The 20057-nt window shown below is 52.3% G+C and overlaps 1 protein-coding gene across 2 annotated transcripts in view; it reads right to left on the bottom strand.

The window, feature by feature from the left end:
• Positions 1-5431: 5431 nt before the first annotated feature.
• LOC306816670 (GDNF family receptor alpha-4-like) overlaps positions 5432-20057 on the bottom strand; it is a 56853-nt gene continuing 42227 nt past the window's right edge. The window contains exons 3-9 of one of the 2 annotated variants that reach the window (XR_013777745.1): positions 17706-17786; positions 13669-14014; positions 10143-10252; positions 8168-8302; positions 7749-7906; positions 5856-7193; positions 5432-5739 (exon numbers count right to left, since the gene is read on the bottom strand). Coding sequence is in view for 1 of the 2 variants with exons in the window: in XM_079333095.1 (XP_079189221.1) it covers positions 7071-7193; positions 7749-7906; positions 8168-8302; positions 10143-10252; positions 13669-14014; positions 17706-17786 (953 nt within the window). In the remaining variant the exon portion in view is untranslated. Of the gene's footprint in view, positions 5740-5817; positions 7194-7748; positions 7907-8167; positions 8303-10142; positions 10253-13668; positions 14015-17705; positions 17787-20057 lie in introns of those variants that run through there. The other variant, XM_079333095.1, reaches the window with a different exon arrangement.

Consider the following 20057-nt stretch of genomic DNA (forward strand, 5'->3'; position numbering starts at 1 on the left):
CTGTCCCACCTCCTGTGCAGCAGCACATCTCCCACCACAGAACTCACCTGGGTCTGTTAGCTGGTGCAAGGCTTCTCACCCTTCACAGAAGATTGCAATTTGGTGAAATAACTCACTGCAAACCACCTGTGTGGTGGTTATTCAGGCACTGGGGAAGTGGCACTACTGGCTGACAATAAACATCTTGCTGTGGAAGCAAGACTGTGGAAAGATGAGCTGGAATTTTTGACTGACAGACACTCCACTTTATAAAAGCTACACAAAACTTTCACAAAGCAAAAGTTTTCTGCACATTCCCTAGAAATGTGTGGGGCTTTTCCCCAAAGCTGGGACACCAATTTTGTGGTTACTCTGCTGAGGGCTGAGTACTCTAATGGCAGTTTGGTGGCAAATTCCACTGACTCCTGTTCTCTGCTGTGTCTTTGGTAGCTTTAATTTAGGTACCTTAATGTGGTGCACTGTTTTATGTAATCCAGTATTTCTCCTGTTTTTCACTGTGCAGTAACTATTCAAGGCTGTTTGTTATCTCCTGTCTGTTTAATAAATAACACGTTTTACAATTCCACTAACCAGCCAGCCTTGAGAACTTGTGAGCCAGAGGAATTGAGGTGCAGGTCACCTAAGCAGAGCTGCTGCCAAAATTCTGAGCCTAAGGCAGGGCTTGTCTGAAGCTGTCACTTGCTCCATGACACCCAGACTCTGCTGCTCTCCATTTATTTTTATGTCACTCTCCAACTCTGGAATTAAGCACTGCTGGGATGAAGCAGACTTGAACCTGACATTTATGAGCCATGAAGGTTTCAGCCACCGTTGCCTCCAAAGATTGCAGTGCTGCTCCATTCCATGGCATTAGGCTGGGATGCAGGAGCCCAATTCCCAGCAATTGCTGCAGAGCAGGGACGCCAGGCTGACAGCACAGCGTGGGGTGCCCAGACCTGAAATGAAATGGGCAGGGGGTGGTGGTTTTAAAGCTGCTTTAGGTTTATTTTGGACAGCAGGAAAAACCACAGAGGACTGGAGCCATTTTTAATCCCTGCTCTGATTTTTCTTTTGTTGTAGCAAAGAAAAGAGGTTTGAAGGGAAGGAAGAGAAGAGAGCATGGAGGTTTTCCAAGGCTGTGTGCACATCCAGGATGATGATCTTTGTCTTCAGCTGTTATTATTAATGAATGTTTTGGGTAAGGAGCCAGAGAGAAATTTGAGGTCCAGCTTTTCTTTCCACAAACCTTAAATATCGACCACCTACAGGAAGAAGGGACTTTAAGTCTTTTTAAAAACCAATTTAACTGCCCCAGAATTCCTGGACTGGAGGCTGGGTGGTGTTTCTTCCACCAAGGCAAAGGTGGGCTTTGGGGCAGCTCTTGAGTAGTTCCACATCACTGGCTGGTGGTAAATCATCTACAGTATGGCAGAAACACCAACATTTCCTTCTTTCCCCACTGATGGGGAGAGAGCTGTACAGAAGAGCCAGAGTTCCACAGCCAATGCATTGCCATTGGCGAAAAAACAATTAGCAGATTCTTGAGTTTCTCCCTGGGGTTTTTGGTTTGTGAGCTAATCAAGGAGCAAGTCAGGGATTGCAGGGACAGAGTGGAAGCACTGAGATCTTGCCAAAGGCACAAGGTGGGGGAGATTTTTTAATGAGGTGATGGCACCTGCTGATGAGTTTTGTGCCTGGTAATGAGGCTGCTGGGCCCAGGTGTCAGCACCAGTGCAGGTGGGCTGGGGTCCCACTGCAACATGGCTGGGAACCCCAGCACCCTTGGCCAGGGATTTTGGGACACCATCAGCACCCCATGGGAGCTCTGAGGTAAGGCACATGAGGCACCTCTTCTCCTTGGGGACTCCAGAGACCCAGTGACAAACCTGGGATTTGCACTCAGACATCTCTGCACTAGAGATGTCTGAGAAGAGATAAATCTTCCCCACAAACAAAGAGCAAGATCTCAGGGCTCAAACTGCATTGAAATTAGATGTTTTTCATTGGCATATAGGGTTAGGACAAGGGGAAATGGCTTCCCACTGCCAGAGGGCAGGGATGGATGGGATATTGGGAAGAAATTGGTCCCTGTGAGGTGCAAGGTCCTGGCACAGAGAACTGTGGCTGCCCTGGATCCCTGGCAGTGCCCAAGGCCATGCTGGACAGGGCACAGAGCAACCTGGGGCAGTGGAAAGTGTCCCTGCCATGGCAGGGGGTGAAAAAAGATGTTTTTTACAGCCCCTTGCAACTCAAACCATCCCATGACTCTGTGATCAGCTGCAGGACCAGGCCCTTCCTTCCCTCTGTGCTCATGCATCACTCAGAAACCACACCTGCAGGGAATTTAGCCAAAAAACCTGACTGGGCCCCTCTGGCTCTACCAAGGACAGCATCTTTCTCCTCTTTATTTCCCTGCTGCTGCCAAGAGTGCAGGTGCAGCTCCATGAGCAGGGAGGGGCTGTTTCTGATCTCCCCCTCCATGGGGACCAGCAATGCCATGGGAGGATGGGGCTGGATCTCTCCTGCTGATCTCTGAATGCAATTTGGAAGCAGAGCTTCAGAGGGTAGGGCTGGATGGTGATGGCAGATGGTGAAGTGCTGTCTGGATGGGGAATTAGAGCAGAGCACAGACATATCTGGGGTCTCCATCCACCCCACCTGCAGCTGCTTCATCAGCTCTGCTTTCCAGGCTGCAGCCACAATGTGCCTCCAACTGAGTGACTGGCAGCACTTCCATTGACACGTTCCCTGGGATCCTTGCTCCCACCAGAAATCATTTCCACTTCCCCTTAGGAAAAAACCCCACAAAATGACTTGACCATTTTTCATGTCAGAGCTAACTCTGCAGCTTTTCCCTTTGGCAAACATCCACTGTTTCTGCAGAAATTCAGTGTTTTAATAACCAAAGCAAGATGTCCCCATCCCTATCAGCACTTTAGCACCGTTTGCTTGGAGATAACACGTGGGAAATTGTTGTTTGTGATTTCAACATCTCCTTGCAGCAGTTGAAGAGCAGCTCCATGGGACCAGGCTGCTCCAAGCCCTGTCCATCCTGTCCTGGGGCTGCACAGGCTGTGCAACCTTTCCTCTGGGAGGGTGCAAAAACCCCTCCCTGTGCTCTCCTCAGTGTTTGATGGCTGTGGCTGCAGGAGGGAGCAGTGCTCACTTTGCTGTGGGCACAGCCAGCACCCCCAAAACCACACCCAGACCCAGAGACGAGGTAGAAGTGTCAGCCAAAGCTTATTATACATTATTTTTATGTAAATTTTGTGTAGATTTATTTTCTAAAATTTTAGGGCTACCCAGAATTGGCAAGGAAACATTCCATTTGCCTCTAATCAATTTCCCTGTGATTTATTTTTTTTAAGTTTCCAAAAATAGCTCACAGATGCTGATGGCATGAACAGAAGCCTTCCTGGCTGGCATGAGCCACCACCCTGCCTTCTCCTCCACCTCCCCTCCTGCTGTGCCCTGCACAGGGCTGCAGTATCTTTTCCCAGCTATTTCCCCTCTCTGGTCCCAGGGTGGCTCCATGTCCCCAATTGCAGGTGCAATTATTCCCATCCCTGCTGTACCTGCCCCAAATTTCTCCCAAAACTTTGCAGGTTTCACCCCCACAAAGAGCCCCAGGGCTTGTGTGGGGCTCTTGTCTCCCTCCTGATGTCTCTCCATCTCAGCAGAGCTGTTTCACACCCACCACCCCTCTGGGCTGGGGCACACTGGGCTGGTTTTGGAGCCAGGGCAAGGCTGGATTTTGGGAACATGCCCCCGAGGGTCCAGGCTCCCCAGGAATGGGCACAGCCCCAGAGCTCCAGCAGAGTTTGACAGTGTGCACACTGCTGGAGGCTCAAGGGACAAACAAGAGAAGGAAGAATGAATAACACAGACACCTGATGTTCACCACTGAGCTGTGTGTCTCGTGATATTTTGCAGAAATCCTGTTTTCAGAGAGGTGTTGCCTTCTTGGACCAATATTTCTATTTTCTTTTGCATGATCCACCTTACATAAATGTGATGGCTTTTCAATAAATCACTTCTTGCTGCTTTTTTGTGTGTGTGCTGCATTACTCACTGTTCCTAACCAGGCAGAACAGGACAGGGATGCCCAGGGTGGGATTTTGGGGGTCTGGGCAGGGCAGGGGCTGGATGGATGATCCTGAGGGTCTCTGCAGCTGAGGATATTCCAGAATTCTGTGGTCCCAGCCAAGCAGGGTCATCCCAACCCTCCAGCTCCTTCCAGCACAGGGAGCCCAGCACCATCCTGGACGAGCTGGCAGGCAGGAGCCAGGGCTCAGGAAAATGCCAGTGTGCTTTATTCATGGATATGTGTAAATACTGACATCACAGAAAGGTAACTACAACCTGAGCCCAGTTTGGGCTGGCAGCCACCACCCTCCCCTGGTGCAGGTGCACACCTGGGGCTCCTGCCCAGCACCTTCCCCAGCCCTGGTGTCCCTCCCAGCCCTGCTCCAGCCTGGACAGTGCTGCCCAAGACATGACAAGGGGAAGGGCACACACAATATTCCAGAGGCCCTCAGGGCTGCCAGCCTCTGCCACTGCTGCTGTGCACCCGAAAAAACAGAGTTCAGTGGCCACAGAAAGTCTGGCTGGTTCTTTAACTGTGGTTTCTTCCTTTCTTTTCTCCAGGATCCTTCTTTGTGCTTATGGAAGTCCTCAGGAATGGAGTAATTCCTAAAAAGAAAATTGTCTCCCTTTCTGCCACTTGGCTCGCTCAGTCTTTACAAGCAGCTGCTATGACTTCTGTGGTTAATCAAGAGGCTGAAAAATGAAGATCCGTGGTTCACTTCACAGAATTCAGCAGAGATGGAATTTCATCCAAAAAATTACTGGCTTTTCACAAGGAAAAAGCAGTGATCTGTGCACACATGTTGGTGGGTGGGAGGAGAGTAATCATGTTTGCTTCCTCCAAAAGAAAGGTGCAAAAGTCATCCTTTTTTGCAAAGTTTGATTCATGAACAGGCTTGGAGGGAGAACAGACATTAAATATTTGTGAAAAGAGTGAAATAATCAGAACAAAGCCATGAAAGTTTGGGGATTTTTTTTTTTTTTTTTTTTTTGTTAATTCCTACCCCCCCTCCTCCTTCCTGCTGGGTGAGAGGCTCCTTGCTCAGGCTGTGACTTGTAACCCTGCACACAAGCCTTGGAACTTGGTGTGCTCCTCTGCACAGCCTGGGGTGAGGAAAACTACAGCCCTGAGCTCCTCAAGGAGCAGCACTTTGCACAGGATGCAGCAGGAGGATTTCTGTCCAGGTCACACACATCCACAGGTGCTCAGCTGAAAACCAGAATGGTTTCTTGTTGGAACAAAAGCCAAGGAAGTTGCTGCAGTTTCTCAGAAAATCTGAAGCAATAAACAATGTGAGGGTTTGTGCAGGAAATGGGAATAAAAAGCAATGGGCTTTACTGTGTCAGATTCCATGCATTCAAATGCCAAGGGATTAATGATATTTATTGGAGGAGCACAAACCAAGGAATAAATGGACTGCTGCAAAGGCCAGGCCTAATTACACTCAGGGGATTCTGGGGCTATTGCTCTTCCTCCCATGGCATTTAGCCTGAGTAAGCATTTATCCTGAGAAACCTCATTCTTCCTCACCTTCTTCTTTCCTGGCTTCACGTAGTACAGAGGGCACTGGCACTCCCCAGCTCACCTCAAGCAAAGACCCTGGGATGCCCAGGTAGTTCAGGGTCACACACCTTTTCCCTGTGCCAGGACACCAGGGACATTCATCCTCACCCCTCCCTGTGCCCAGGACACCACAGACACTCATCCTCACCCCTCCCTGTGCCCAAGACACCAGGGACACTCATCCTCACCCCTCCCTGTGCCCAGGACCCCAGGGACTCATCCTCACCTTCCCCCCTGGGCTCCTCTGCAGCTCAGCAGAAAGGGTCCTTTCAGCAGCCTTTGCTAAAATGACATCTTCACTGATAAAACAGGACCTGGCAAGAGGCAAAGCCCTTCACCTGCTCACCTGGACACAGGTGATTGCCTCTCCCAGTTCTTCAAGGAGGAGAAACTCAATCCAGTCCCTGCCCATGATATAATTAATGACTGGGCCTTTCTTGGCAGGGTATGTCTGTCTTCAGGGTACAGCAAACCTCTCCTGTCCTAATTTTCTCTAATGAAATCCCTTGGCTGGACACCCTGTGCCCATGAGACCAGTGGGTGAACAGGCAGCATGTGAGAGTGGGATGTGCTGGGCTCACACTGGTCTCTGATGGAGGGAGAGTAGCCTGGAGTGGGACAATACTGGCCTCTGGCTGTTTGGATGTGACAGAAAATGCCCCAAACACTGTACAGGACGGGTGGATAGAGATGTTTGGGTTTGGACACAAAAAAATCATCAGTAAACAAAATGCAACACACGTGTTTGTTCCTGAATTCTGTCAATAGAGGACACAGGGCTCCCCAGGGAGCAGGGCCCAGGGCAGGTGACAGCAGGGACATGGATGCTGGTTGCACTCTGGCCATGGTTTGGAGAGGGTGGATAATCCCTGCCAGCCAGTTCAGAGTCTGCTTACTTGGTCCTCCTGCAGTGAACAAAACCTCCTTCTCACCAGTGTTCTGGTTTCTGCAGTCTGAAGGAACCAGGCACGTTGTCCTTCAGGGTCTGAACTCCACATCACTCGACATGTCCTGTCCAGAGCCCCTCAGTGTGGGCTTCAGGAAACCTCCTGACAGCTCATCCAGCCATCCAGCTATCCATCAAAAGTCTTTCCCCTCTTGGCTGGCGCAGGAAGAAACATTTCCTTTGCAGTTCTCACTTCTTGGATCAGCTCTGTCCTCCAACTTTTCCAAGGAAATTGTCCATGGCTCCAGCCCTATCCACAGAGAGCTGGAGAAACAACCACCAAGCTGTGGTGTGGAAAGGTGGCCAGGACCAAGAATGAGCTGGTTGTCACCAATGCTGATCATATAAAATCAAATAACCCGGCAGGCAGGCGAGGAGGAGGAAGGGGTGCCCGACACTCACCTGCCCATCCCCTCCCTTCTCCCTGCTCTGCTCCTGACACAGTTTTTGGTGTGGCTGTTCAGCACAGTCTGTGAGTGCTGTGTGCAGCCTGTCTCAGCACAGCAGCAGCAGCAGCAGCAGCAGCACAGGGGCTGCCCAGCAGGATGGGGCTGTGGGGCTGGAGCTGCCCGAGGACAGACGGGTGGAGCCCTGCAGGAGCTGCTCCTCTCCAGACACCTGCAGGGGAAGGAGACGGGTGAGGTGGGGCTGATCTGGAACCGTGAATGGCTCAGGAAGGGACCACAAACACACCCAATTCCAGGGATACCTCCCCCTGTGCCAGCCCTGCCCACCCTCACAGGGAATTCCTGCCCAAATCCCATCCATCCTGCCTTTTCCCAGTGGAGCCATTCCGTGTCCCCAGCCCTCTCCAGCTCTCCTGGAGCCCCTGCAGACCCGGGAAGGGAAAAAAAAGGGGAAGAGAAGGGAAGGGAAGGGAAGGGAAGGGAAGGGAAGGGAAGGGAAGGGAAGGGAAGGGAAGGGAAGGGAAGGGAAGGGAAGGGAAGGGAAGGAAGGGAAGGGAAGGGAAGGGAAGGGAAGGGAAGGGAAGGGAAGGGAAGGGAAGGGAAGGGAAGGGAAGGGAAGGGAAGGGAAGGGAAGGGAAGGGAAGGGAAGGGAAGGGAAGGGAAGGGAAGGGAAGGGAAGGGAAGGGAAGGGAAGGGAAGGGAAGGGAAGGGAAGGGAAGGGAAGGGAAGGGAAGGGAAGGGAAGGGGAGAATCAGGCCTCTCCTACCTTGGTGGGCTGGAGGTGCTCCGGGCTGCTCTCTCTGAGGGTGCCCACGGCTCTGTTGGCATTTCTCTCCTGCTTGTACATCTGTGTGGTGGGGGGGATGGAGGGGGCTGGGGCTGTGTTCAGGTGGGTCCCGTTGCCAAAGGCCTGGATGGCATTCTCTTGGTGTGGGGAGGATGGGGAAAAGGGTTGTCAGACCCCTCACACAGCCCTGCAGGGTCTGCAGCCCCCAGACCCTCACACAGCCCCCCAGGGTCTGCAGCCCCCAGACCCCTCACACAGCCCCTAGACCCTCACATAGCCCCCAGACCCCTCACACAGCCCCCAGCCCCTCACAGCCCCCCAGGGTCTGCAGCCCCCAGCCCCTCCTGGCCCCCCAGGGTCTGCAGCCCCCTGCCCCTCCCGGCCCCGGCGGCACTCACGCAGGCAGGCGTTGCTGGTGAAGAGGTGCAGGAAGCTCTCGCACTCTTCCTGGCGGTTCCCGCTGGCCGTGCAGCTGCACCAGGGCGCGATGCTGGCCGTGGAGTTGTCGATGTAGTTGGGGGTGATGGGGCTGCCTGCCGGGACCGACGGACAAGGGTTACTGCAGGGCAGGGACCCTGCAAGGGCACCGACACTGCTGCTCTCCCGGGTGACTCTGCCTCGGCCAAGCCCCTCCATGACAGCAGCAAAACCCTTCCAGTGCTGCTGTCATGGCTCTGGTTTGCTCCCGGGGAAGAGAAGAGGAGCAGTCACAACCCTTTTGGTCATATCACCATCAACAAAGCCTCCAGTCAATTAGAAAGTCCAAGGAATGGGCAGTTTCTGCAAATTCAGTTCCCTAATAACATTCAGAGAATAATGGAATGGTTTGGGTTGGAAGGCTCCTTAAATCCCACCCAGTGCCACGGCAGGGACACTCCCACTGTCCCAGGTGCATCCAGGGGCAGCCACAGCTGCTCTGGGCACCCTGTGCCAGGGCTGCCCACACTGCCAGGAGCAATTCCTGCCCAAATCCCATCCACCCTGCCCTCTGGCAGGGGGAGCCATTCCCTGTGTCCTGTCCCTCCATCCCTTGTCCAAAGTCCCTCTCCAGCTCTCCTGGAAGGGGCTCTAAGGTCTTCTTGCAGCCTTTTACTCTCCAGGCTGTGCAGTCAAAAACTGGATGTGAGTGTGTATAAAGCTTTCATTCTGTCATTGAGAAAGCCAATCTCAGTCTCTAGAATGAAGGATTCCAACAGAACGAAATGTTGGCCCAAAAATGTCAGTCTGTCTCATCCATCAGGACAGACCTGGTCCAAAGGCCACTGCTGCTTCTCTTTGGTTTCTTGTCTGTGCCAGCTGCTGCCAGCTGGGCTCTGCAGCATCTGAAACCCCAATCTGACACCATTTGAAGTTGGAAAAATGGCAATGCATGGTGATTTCCAGTGGTGATGGCATCAGGGAATCCTGGCACAGCAGACACCCTGGGGCAGCCCATCTATTTCCACCAGACAGAGAAGTTTGAATCTTGCAGCAGGCCATGGATGTTCTCCCTCCCCTGCAGCCATCCTAAAGTTACCCCATCCCTGTGGCTTAGTCACATCACTGAAGGGAGAAAGACCAGCTGCAGGTTGGATGTGGCCTGGAGTCTGGTGAAAGGTGTCCCTGACCGTGGCAGAGGGTTGTAATGAGATGGGATTTGCAGGTCTGTTCCAATCTAAACCATTCCATGACTCTGTGATGTCTCTGAGAGCTCAGCTCTCCACCTTACTGTCCTCACAGATCCGTAAGAGCAGCCGTGTCCCACCAGAGGAGACAATTCCCACCCCAAGCAGACAATTCCCTCCCCAAGCAGACAATTCCCACCCCAGGATCCCGTCCCTCCCCAGGATCCCATCCCTGCCCAGGATCCCATCCGTCCCCAGGATCCCATCCAACCCCAGGATCCCATCCCTGCCTAGGATCCCATCCGTCCCCAGGATCCCATCCCTGCCTAGGTTCCCATCCATCCCCAGGATCTCATCCATCCCCAGGATCCCATCCGTCCCCAGGATCCCATCCGTCCCCAGGATCCCATCCATCCCCAGGATCCCATCCGTCCCCAGGATCCCATCCGTCCCCAGGATCCCATCCCTGCCTAGGATCCCATCCGTCCCCAGGATCCCATCCGTCCCCAGGATCCCATCCCTGCCTAGGATCCCATCCGTCCCCAGGATCCCATCCGTCCCCAGGATCTCATCCATCCCCAGGATCCCATCTGTCCCCAGGATCCCATCCGTCCCCAGGATCCCATCCATCCCCAGGATCTCATCCGTCCCCAGGATCCCATCCGTCCCCAGGATCTCATCCGTCCCCAGGATCCCATCCGTCCCCAGGATCTCATCCATCCCCAGTCTCCCGTCCCTGCCCGTCCTCCGCGGGCAGCCCGTCCCTTACCGATGATGCCGGTGTAAGCCAGCAGACAGGCAGCGTGGCTGTCCCTGCGGCAGCCGCTGGCAGCCTGCGGGGAGGGCTGGCAGTTCAGCTGGAACTCTGCATAGCGCGACCTGTGCGGCACACACAGCGGGCACATCGGGCACGGGGACGCGGCAGCACGGCGGGGACACGAGGGAATGTGCCCACACAGTGCAGCTGTGGGTGTGCTTCCAACAGCTGCAACAGACCTCCCTTTACAACCTCCTGCCCACCCAGCAAACCCAGGAGGAGGTTTGAACAGTAATGTTTTACAGGCTTCCTCCAGGACTGCAAGAAAAGTTCAGTCTGGGAAAAAATGTTTGTTTTCTGTTGTGTGAGGTCAGTTTATGAGGGAAGAGCTGTTGCCAGGAAGAAAATCAGTTTGTGTTGCCATTTTCTATCTTTTGGACAATAGGGACGCTTTGCCTGAAGACCCCAGCCTTCATTTTTAGTCTGATGTGACGAAACAGAGAATTGCTCTGGTCCGGTTTCTGTCTCAAGACTCTCAATATAGCTGAGGTCACCTCAGATCAAGGGAAATGTCTGGAGCTATGAAATATCCTACCCATGACCAGGGCTGCAGCCCCATCCTCTGCTGCAGATGCCCATTCTCAGCAGAGGAACTCTCTGCAGCCTGTGGAGCAGGCAGGTCATTATTTTTCATTGCTCCTGCTTCTGGTCAGTGTCAGCATTCCAGTCTGCATTTCCCAGCACACTTCTCCCCTACTTCTCCCTAGTCTTTTTTTTCTCACCTTTGTTCCCATATTTGCCCCATACCAACCATTTTCTCCTGTAACACAGACAGGCAAAATCTTTCCCAAGACCTGCTGCATTGTTTAGAGATTTAGATAAGGGAGATAGTGACTGCAGATTTTATATCACCCATATATAAAGTCCATATTAGTAGAACCCACTCCTCTGAGCTGGGAAGGTCAAAGGGCTGGAGCTGTGCAGGAGCTGCAGTGCAGACAGGGTGAGACTTGGAGTGTTTCACTCCATTTCTGTATGATTTATTCCTGGCTCTCCTTGTGGATTCTGCACTGCTGGCTTTGACCAGGTCATATCTCAACCTCTTGCTGCCTCTGTGTCTCTGGAGGATATTTTATATTATATATTCAGAGGCAAGGGACCAGATAATTAACAGCAGTACTGCTTGCAGGAAATAGTTTCCAGTCTCCTGGGGAGTAACACTCTCCCCTTTGAACCTCTTCCTCCCCACTGGGCCCTCTTGTCACGTTAGGGAGAGGGCAGTACTCCCCTGTTTCAGAGAAGGGACAACATCTGAGCAGGGCCTGGCCAGCCCAGGGGGTTTACATCTTTCAGAGGCTATTTCTGCACAGTCAGCCAGTGATTTTAAGAAACAGGGAGGTGGAGACAGTACAGATGAAGGGAAAGCACTGAAGGGGTTCTGCTGTCAGTGTGCACCTGGGTCTGTGTATGTGTGATTGGGGCTGGAGGGAAACAAGAGGAGAAAACCGGGCTGGCCACAGGCTGTGCCGTGGATCTGGAATGACACTGGGACTCTGAGACTCCTACTGCAGTCACCAAAACACAGAATCACTGAACCACAGGCATTGCCAGGGATCCAGGGGCAGCCACAGCCTTACACCCTCACAGCCAGCAATTCCTGCCCAATATCCCATCTAAATCTACCCTCCTTCAGTTTCCAGCCATTCCCCCTTGTCCTGTCACTTCTTCCTCTTGTCCAAAGTCTCTCTCCTGCTCCCTTTAGCTATTGGGAGGTGCTTTAAGGTCACTCCAACACTCAGCCTTGCAGCAGAGGGGTATATATTTTTTACATATATAGATTAATTATTCTAATTAACAAGCAAAAAACCAAACATTATTTTAAGGTCTTCACAAGTCCCTGTGGCTGTCAGGATACCTCGGGTGCTCCTTGAGGGTGCCCTGGGCTGGCTAAGAGGGACAGTGAGGGAGATGGATTGATGAAAGTGGCTGTAAAGACCTTTCCTCATGTTCCTGCTTAGCCTGCACCTTCCTGGAATTTTTTTTTTTTTTTTGGTCTTTCTCTAGGACCAAAACCAAAAACCCATAGAAAATGTCTAAAATACTTGAGCAGGATCATCTCCTGTCTCCTATTGTCTGTTAACACGTCCTGCAGGATACAGGGACACCGTTCATGGGAAGGGGGCACTGAGGCACCGGCCATTCAGTGGGCTGTGGTACACATGGAGTGTGTTATCACACACATGTAACTGTTATCACACGTATGTAACTGTGTTATCACACACATGTAACTGTGTTATCACACACAAACTGTGTTATCACACATATAACTGTGTAATCACACACAAACTAGGTTATCACACATATAACTGTGTTACCACACACATGTAACTGTGTTATCAGACACAAACTGTGTAATCACACACATGTAACTGTGTTATCACACATATAACTGTGTTACCACACACATATAACTGTGTTATCACACATATAACTACTATCACACACATATAACTGTGTTATCACATACATATAACTGTGTTACACACACACACGTTATCACATATAACCCATGTTATCACACACATAACCCATGTTATCACACATTATCCATGTTATGACACACATAACCCATGTTATGACACACATAACCCATGTTATCACACATAACCCATGTTATGAAACACATAACCCCTGTTATCACACACACAGCTCATGCCTTGGCTGCAGCCCGGGCTGTGGTGTATATGGTGTACATCACACATAACCCATGTTATCACACATCCATAACCCATGTTATCACACATAGCCCCTGTTATCACACATAGCCCCTGTTATCACACACATAGCCCCTGTTATCACACACATAACCCCTGTTATCACACACACAGCTCATGCCTTGGCTACAGCCCGGGCTGTGGTGTATATGGTGTACATCACACATAACCCATGTTATCACACATCCATAACCCATGTTATCACACATAGCCCCTGTTATCACACACATAACCCATGTTATCACACATAGCCCCTGTTATCACACCCCGAGCTCACGCCCTGGCTGCAGCCCTGGCTGTGGTGTATATGGTTATATGGTGTATATCACACATAACCCCTGTTATCACACACATAGCCCCTGTTATCACAGACATAACCCCTGTTATCACACATAGCCCCTGTTATCACACACATAGCCCCTGTTATCACACACATAACCCATGTTATCACACACATAGCCCCTGTTATCACACACATAGCCCCTGTTATCACACATAGCCCCTGTTATCACAGACATAACCCCTGTTATCACACATAGCCCCTGTTATCACACACATAGCCCCTGTTATCACACACATAACCCATGTTATCACACACATAGCCCATGTTATCACACACATAACCCATGTTATCACAGACATAGCCCCTGTTATCACACATAGCCCCTGTTATCACACCCCCAGCTCACACCCTGGCTGCAGCCCTGGCCGTGCAGCCCCAGCACAGGCATTTCTCTGTGCGCCCCAGCCCCCGTGCCCGTTACCTGCACACGTAGTTGTCGCGGCAGGCGTCCAGGGGCGCCAGGCAGTTGGGCTTGTCCTTGGCCTCGTAGGAGCAGGCGGGGACGATGGTCTGGCGGCGGCGCTCGGCGCAGGCCGTGTCGTCGCAGGGGCAGAAGAGCAGCTCGTGGGTGAAGGCGGGCGGCACGCGGTCGAAGAAGCGGCGCAGGGCCTTGTGGCACTTGGCGCGGTTGCAGGCGGCGGCGCGGGCCGGGCGCCGGATGCACAGCGACACGTACTCGGTGCGCAGCCGCTGGCACGTCTCGTCCACGTTGCAGGCCTTGGCGGCGTCCAGGCAGCGGTTCACCTGCGTCACCTCGTTCTCGGAGCCTGCGGGCCGTGGGACACGCTGGGGAGGCTCTGTGCTGGCCCCGAGCCTGCAGCACACCCTGCTCCATCCACACGCCTGCTCACGAATGCAGCACCAGGGTGAACTGCGGGGCTGCTCCCATGTCCTGCCAGCACCAAATCCCCTTTCCACACTCATCCTTTCCCAAGTGCCACGGTCCCATACCAGACTTCACCCCCCAGGGCTCACTTCACCGAGCTCACGTATTTAATAAAATTGATTTTGCTTTAATCTGGACATCTGGTAACACTTTACTAATGCAAATTAACCAGCCCGAGGCCTGGAAGACAGCAGGCATTAGAAAGTGAATCCACTTATGGCCACAAATGGATCCACTCGGGTGTTGGGATCTCCACTAATGGACTTCCTGTTTCCACAAGCTGCTCAAGATCAAAGACTGACTCGGTAGCAAAGCTGGGTCTGTGACACATGGGTGGCCTGCACTAATTCTGGCACCTGAGGCTCACTGCCCTGGACAGGGAGGTTTTTTAGCCCCCTGGAGGGTCACTGGCTTTGGCAGCAGCTCTGTTTGCTCACTCCAGGATCTGCCCAGCTCAGTGAGACCCGTCTGGGTCTCAGTGTGCCTGACCCAGACCAGTGTGACCAGAACCCAATGTCCTGAGCAGTGGCAGTGCCTTCACAGGGTGGGATCAGAGGCACCACCCAGCTTGGTGCCCTGGCACTGGTGCTGCCTGTGCAGGAGTGGGTCTCTCCCCAGGGTCACCCTTGGCTTCCATCAGCAAAATCACTCTGCACGTCCACCCTCCTGAACGAGAGGAGAAAGACTGTCCCAGAGAGAAAGACTTTTCCACTGAGGAAAAATCCCCAGAATGATAATCCCAATGCAGTGTCAAGCCCAGTATTTGACTGGGAGTTAAAAGCAGCCAGCCACTGCTGACACTGTTAAAACACTGACAGTCTCCCTGATCACTTCAGAGCTGGCTGCCCTCCTTAATTTCCCTGACTTTATCAGGTGCTCTTTCTCCCAGCATTTATTTTTCCCTTCCTGTTGCCCCCTGTTGCTTACAGTGGGCTGGAAGTCAAATTCCAAGTTTTTCAGTTATTTTATGATGGGTGAAAGTTTTGCTTGTTGTGATCCCATCACTAAATACTTACCTTTAAAACTGCCCAGAGATGGATATTGTCAGAGCACTGGTTTATGCTGGGGAGCTGCCAGCTAACGGGTGGGAAACAGTGACTTGGAAGGGTTTCATTACCCATTCAGCCAATAAATCACAGGGAACATGCTGGATTTTCTCCTCTTCCCACGCATCACCAGCGGATGTGCTTTTTAAATCACTGCTACAATTGGAGTGGAGGGATATGGTTCCATTTGTGCACTTTTAGTGGTGGCCATATATTGTTGATGTAAAATTTAGTTGAATATACCTGTTGTTCACTTGGCCTATGGTGACAGGGGTGTCTTATTTTCCAACAAGTTCTTGGGATTTTGTTTTGGTAGATTTGAGAGAGGGTCCTTGGGCAGTGTTGACCATATGACCCTATTCACTAGATAGGTAAAGGGCAACAGGTCATAATTCATGTTATAGAAGATATTGATTAGTATGAATAAGGACAAAAAGGTTAAGAAATTCCATGTTCCTAAGTGGATGCCAAGTCCTCTGAAGAATCCCTGCTGCTCTGGGCCCATTCATTTTGCTGCACAACCTATTTCAATTTACTTTAAAAACCTGGGAGTGTGTTAACCATGCATAAAAATCCCCATCCCTTGATTTCCCCATGCTCTGAAGCTTTCTAGGACTCAGCAGAAGGGGAAAAATTCCAGCAAAGGAAAGCACAACCCAGCAAAACCAATTCCCTGTCCATGCACTGATGTGTCAGGAGGAGAAGGAGGTCAGGGAGCACCTGCCATGCCCTCTGCTCCCCCTGCCCAGGGCTGATGGGCTGATTTGCTCCAGGACATCCTCACCCAGCGAGTGCCTGGCCATGGTGGGGGCTGCAGGCATTCACCATCTGCAGGGACAGGCTGTTCCTTCCTGCCCTGGGTGCACTCCAGCTGTGGGTGTCACCCCAGAGCAAGGCACACATCTGGAAAAGCTGTTTGGGCACATCTGCCAGAGACACGGGAAGAGCACGTTACCTGCTCCCAGACAGGGAGTTTGGTGAAAGCTTCCCCATGGCTGTAGGGCATGGGCTGGCTGTGGTGGCAGCTGTGCCATTGGTGATGGATGAGTACTGACCCTTGAACTGCTGAGCCTCGGCGAGTTCAAAGGTGTCAGGCTGTCCTGCTCAGCTCTTAACAGGATTACAGTGCAGAGCAGAACAGGGCTCTGGGTCCTGGGGCTGCCCTCAGGGCAGCTGGTGAAAGGCTGTGGCTGGGATCAACACACAGATTGAGCTATTGACCTTTTTTCCTGCAGTTTGATCCTGTGACTGATGTGGAAGCGCCTTCTCAAACCTCACAACACAAGCAGCTCCTGCTTGATGATGTGTCTGCATGGACAGATCATCCCCTGCCATGGAGAATGAGTGTGCCTGGGATGGCTCACTGCAAGGGGTCTGTACCACATTCCCAAGTTCCAGTCCTTCACAGTATGGACATGAAACAGCCAAAAGACAAAAATCTCAAGTGGTTTGCCCCAGAACATGTAACAGTTTAGCACAGGAATCAGAGGTAACTCCTTGGAAAAACAATTGCTAGACCTGAAGCAGGCAAGGCTCCCAAGGAGCACAGAGCACTCCCCAGCGTGCAGAGGGACCAGGGCTGGGTGTCAGACACCCCAGGGGGTGTCAGAGCACTGCCCACACTCCTACCTGCCCCAGGGGGTGCCAGAGCACTGCCCACACTCCTACCTGCCCCAGGGGGTGCCAGAGCACTGCCCACACTCCTACCTGCCCCAGGGGGTGCCAGAGCACTGCCCACACTCCTACCTGCCCCAGGGGGTGCCAGAGCACTGCTCACACTCCTACCTGCCCCATGAGGTGCCAGAGCACTGCCCACACTCCTACCTGCCCCAGGGGGTGCCAGAGCACTGCCCACACTCCTACCTGCCCCAGGAGGTGCCAGAGCACTGCCCACACTCCTACCTGCCCCAGGAGGTGTCAGAACACTGCCCACACTCCTACCTGCCCCATGAGGTGCCAGAGCACTGCCCACACTCCTACCTGCCCCAGGGGGTGTCAGAACACTGCCCACACTCCTACCTGCCTCATGAGGTGCCAGAGCACTGCCCACACTCCTACCTGCCCCAGGAGGTGTCAGAGCACTGCCCACACTCCTACCTGCCCCATGAGGTGCCAGAGCACTGCCCACACTCCTACCTGCCCCAGGGGGTGCCAGAGCACTGCCCACACTCCTACCTGCCCCAGGAGGTGCCAGAGCACTGCCCACACTCCTACCTGCCCCAGGAGGTGTCAGAACACTGCCCACACTCCTACCTGCCCCATGAGGTGCCAGAGCACTGCCCACACTCCTACCTGCCCCAGGGGGTGTCAGAACACTGCCCACACTCCTACCTGCCTCATGAGGTGCCAGAGCACTGCCCACACTCCTACCTGCCCCAGGAGGTGTCAGAGCACTGCCCACACTCCTACCTGCCCCAGGGGGTGCCAGAGCACTGCCCACACTCCTACCTGCCCCAGGGGGTGCCAGAGCACTGCCCACACTCCTACCTGCCCCAGGAGGTGCCAGAGCACTGCCCACACTCCTACCTGCAGTGATGGATGCCAGCCGCACGGAATCGAAGCCCCTGATGAACGGCTCGTAGGGGGAACTCTCCAGGACATTCATGCCTGGGGGAAGAGGAGGCTGGTGAGAAGGCAGGTGAGGTTGAGATGCACGAGGATGGACATCTGCAGTGAAGGATTGCTGGGTGGGTCCAAGGGGACTATGCTCTGAAGGCCACCACTGAATGGATACTCAAGAGTCATGGGAGCAGGACACATCTTGGAGAAGGGAACAGAACGTAACTGGCTGTGGAAAATACATCTCAGGTTTGGAGTGGGGCAGCCTGTCAGGAGCTGCTGAGCCCCCACTCTCTGTAGCTCCAGCTCTGGGGCACTCTGCAGGGATTGCCAGAGGACACCAGGCTGTAGCACAGGCAGAGCTCAAACCACCAGCTCCCTACACACACACCATTTCCATCACCATTATTGCTGCTTCTTCTGTGTCCCTGCCTGGGTCAAAGGTCCTCACCCCTTTTTAAGGCACAGACAGGGCACAGCATTATGTGTGTGCTGACACACTGAATATTTACTGCCACCTCTCCCTTCCTCCTCACCAACAACCTTTTCTTACTTGGCACAAAGCTAATGACCCGTAGCTCTTGCAGACACTTCCTCTTTTTGTTTTTAAGTCTCTGGGAGCCTGATTTTATTCAACTGGTGCTTCCCTTAAATCTGTGCAATGGTCTGTAATGCCCCATCATCCTGATGGATACCATGGAATATTATTGAAGCAAACAGCTCAGTATCCGTTGGTGTTTTTATTAGACATTTAGATGGATGTGGACAGCAGCAGCAGATGTGCTGGCTGGGATGAAAGGACCATCCGACCTCTCACTCTGGGCACATGCTGACCTCCAGCAGGAAGAAAGGCTCCCAGTGTCCACAGCCCTGTGCAGTTACAAGGCAGCTTTACACCTTCATTGAAATATCTTGCATCGTTACTGACTGGAGAGGGGCCCATTTGTATTTTCCAGCATAGCAGTTTTATGTCCTGATGATAAAGCACCTTATCAGAGAGTTGTTATCGGGTTGTCATCATGTTATTGTGTCTCTAAATGGGAAGGTGGCTAAACACAGCGTGCTCTAGAGAGGCTGAGTAAATAGTGTGCTTTGTAAATTCCCTGAGCACTTCCACAATCGTTTTTGCAAGAGAGCTTCTAGGAAGCTTTTTGCAGCCTCCTGGGTGTGTGCGATTGAGAAACAAAGCTCTACATGGGCCGTGTGGATTGCCTTCCTTTCTCAGTCAATTAAACATGTGTAAGGACTCTGAAACACGGGACTGCTACGAAATAGATCTCCCTGGGGAAATTAAGGCAAGGAAACCAAACGTTTGGTGCGCGAATCTGCATTGCAAACGAAATCAGTTGTTTGAAAAAGCGAGGAGCTCAGGACAGGACAGCGGAGAAGTGGAGCAGAGCTGCTGCCAGCCATGCCCAGCCATGCCCAGGTGAAGTCCCGAGGCAATGGGGCTTGGAAGTGGAACGGTCCTTCAGGTCCCTTCCAGCATGAACCACTCTGTGTGCCAGACACCGGAGGGTGCTGAGGTCCTGTATTTCCCCATCAGTTCACAGCACCGTGCTCTGCACCCTGGCACCTGGCAGCTTCTGATCAAGCAGCTTCCATCCTGGCAGGTCTGCTCTGCAGTGTCCATCCTCTTTGTTTTGCTTGGCCTTTTGGCCTGTGGTCTCACCCCTGCACTTTTCCTTTCAGGTTTCAGCCAGCAGCTTTTTATTAATCTATTTCGCAGCCCATGGCTGGAAGGGTCTGGTTTATTCCCCATTTTAATTTTCATGGTGCATAAAATACTCACTAGCCTGACAAGGAAGAGTTATGGTCACCGAGGTGCAATTTTATGGTGACTCTTAAAAAACGTCAAAATCAAACTTATGGAATATTGGCTCTGGGAACACTTTAAGTTCCAACTCGATGTCACCAGCCCCAAATCTTCACTAACCCAAAGACACTGGTGCACTTGAGACATTCTAAGAGGGTGATTTTTCTGAAGTTCACGCTGTTTTTCCTCTGTGGCTGTGCTTTATGTTGTGCTTCTATAAAATCTACAGTGTTCGTGGTCTTGGTTACCATACTTAGATACAAAATACGTTGTGCAAGAAATCTCAGTGTGTTTTGGGAATGTCCTAAAGGAGAGATTGGGTTAAGAAAACAGGAAGAAGGTTTCCAGCGGCGCTTTCCCCAAAATGTCAATACCATGGGGATCGAAATGATCACCAAAGCTCTGGAGATGGAAGGGACTGACAAGGATCATCAAGTGCAACCCCTGGCTGTGCACAGGACACCCCAACAATCCCACCCTGTCCCTGAGAGCATTGCCCAAGC

This window comes from Erithacus rubecula (assembly GCF_903797595.1).
Source record: "Erithacus rubecula genome assembly, contig: scaffold_141_arrow_ctg1, whole genome shotgun sequence".
NCBI lineage: Eukaryota > Metazoa > Chordata > Aves > Passeriformes > Muscicapidae > Erithacus > Erithacus rubecula.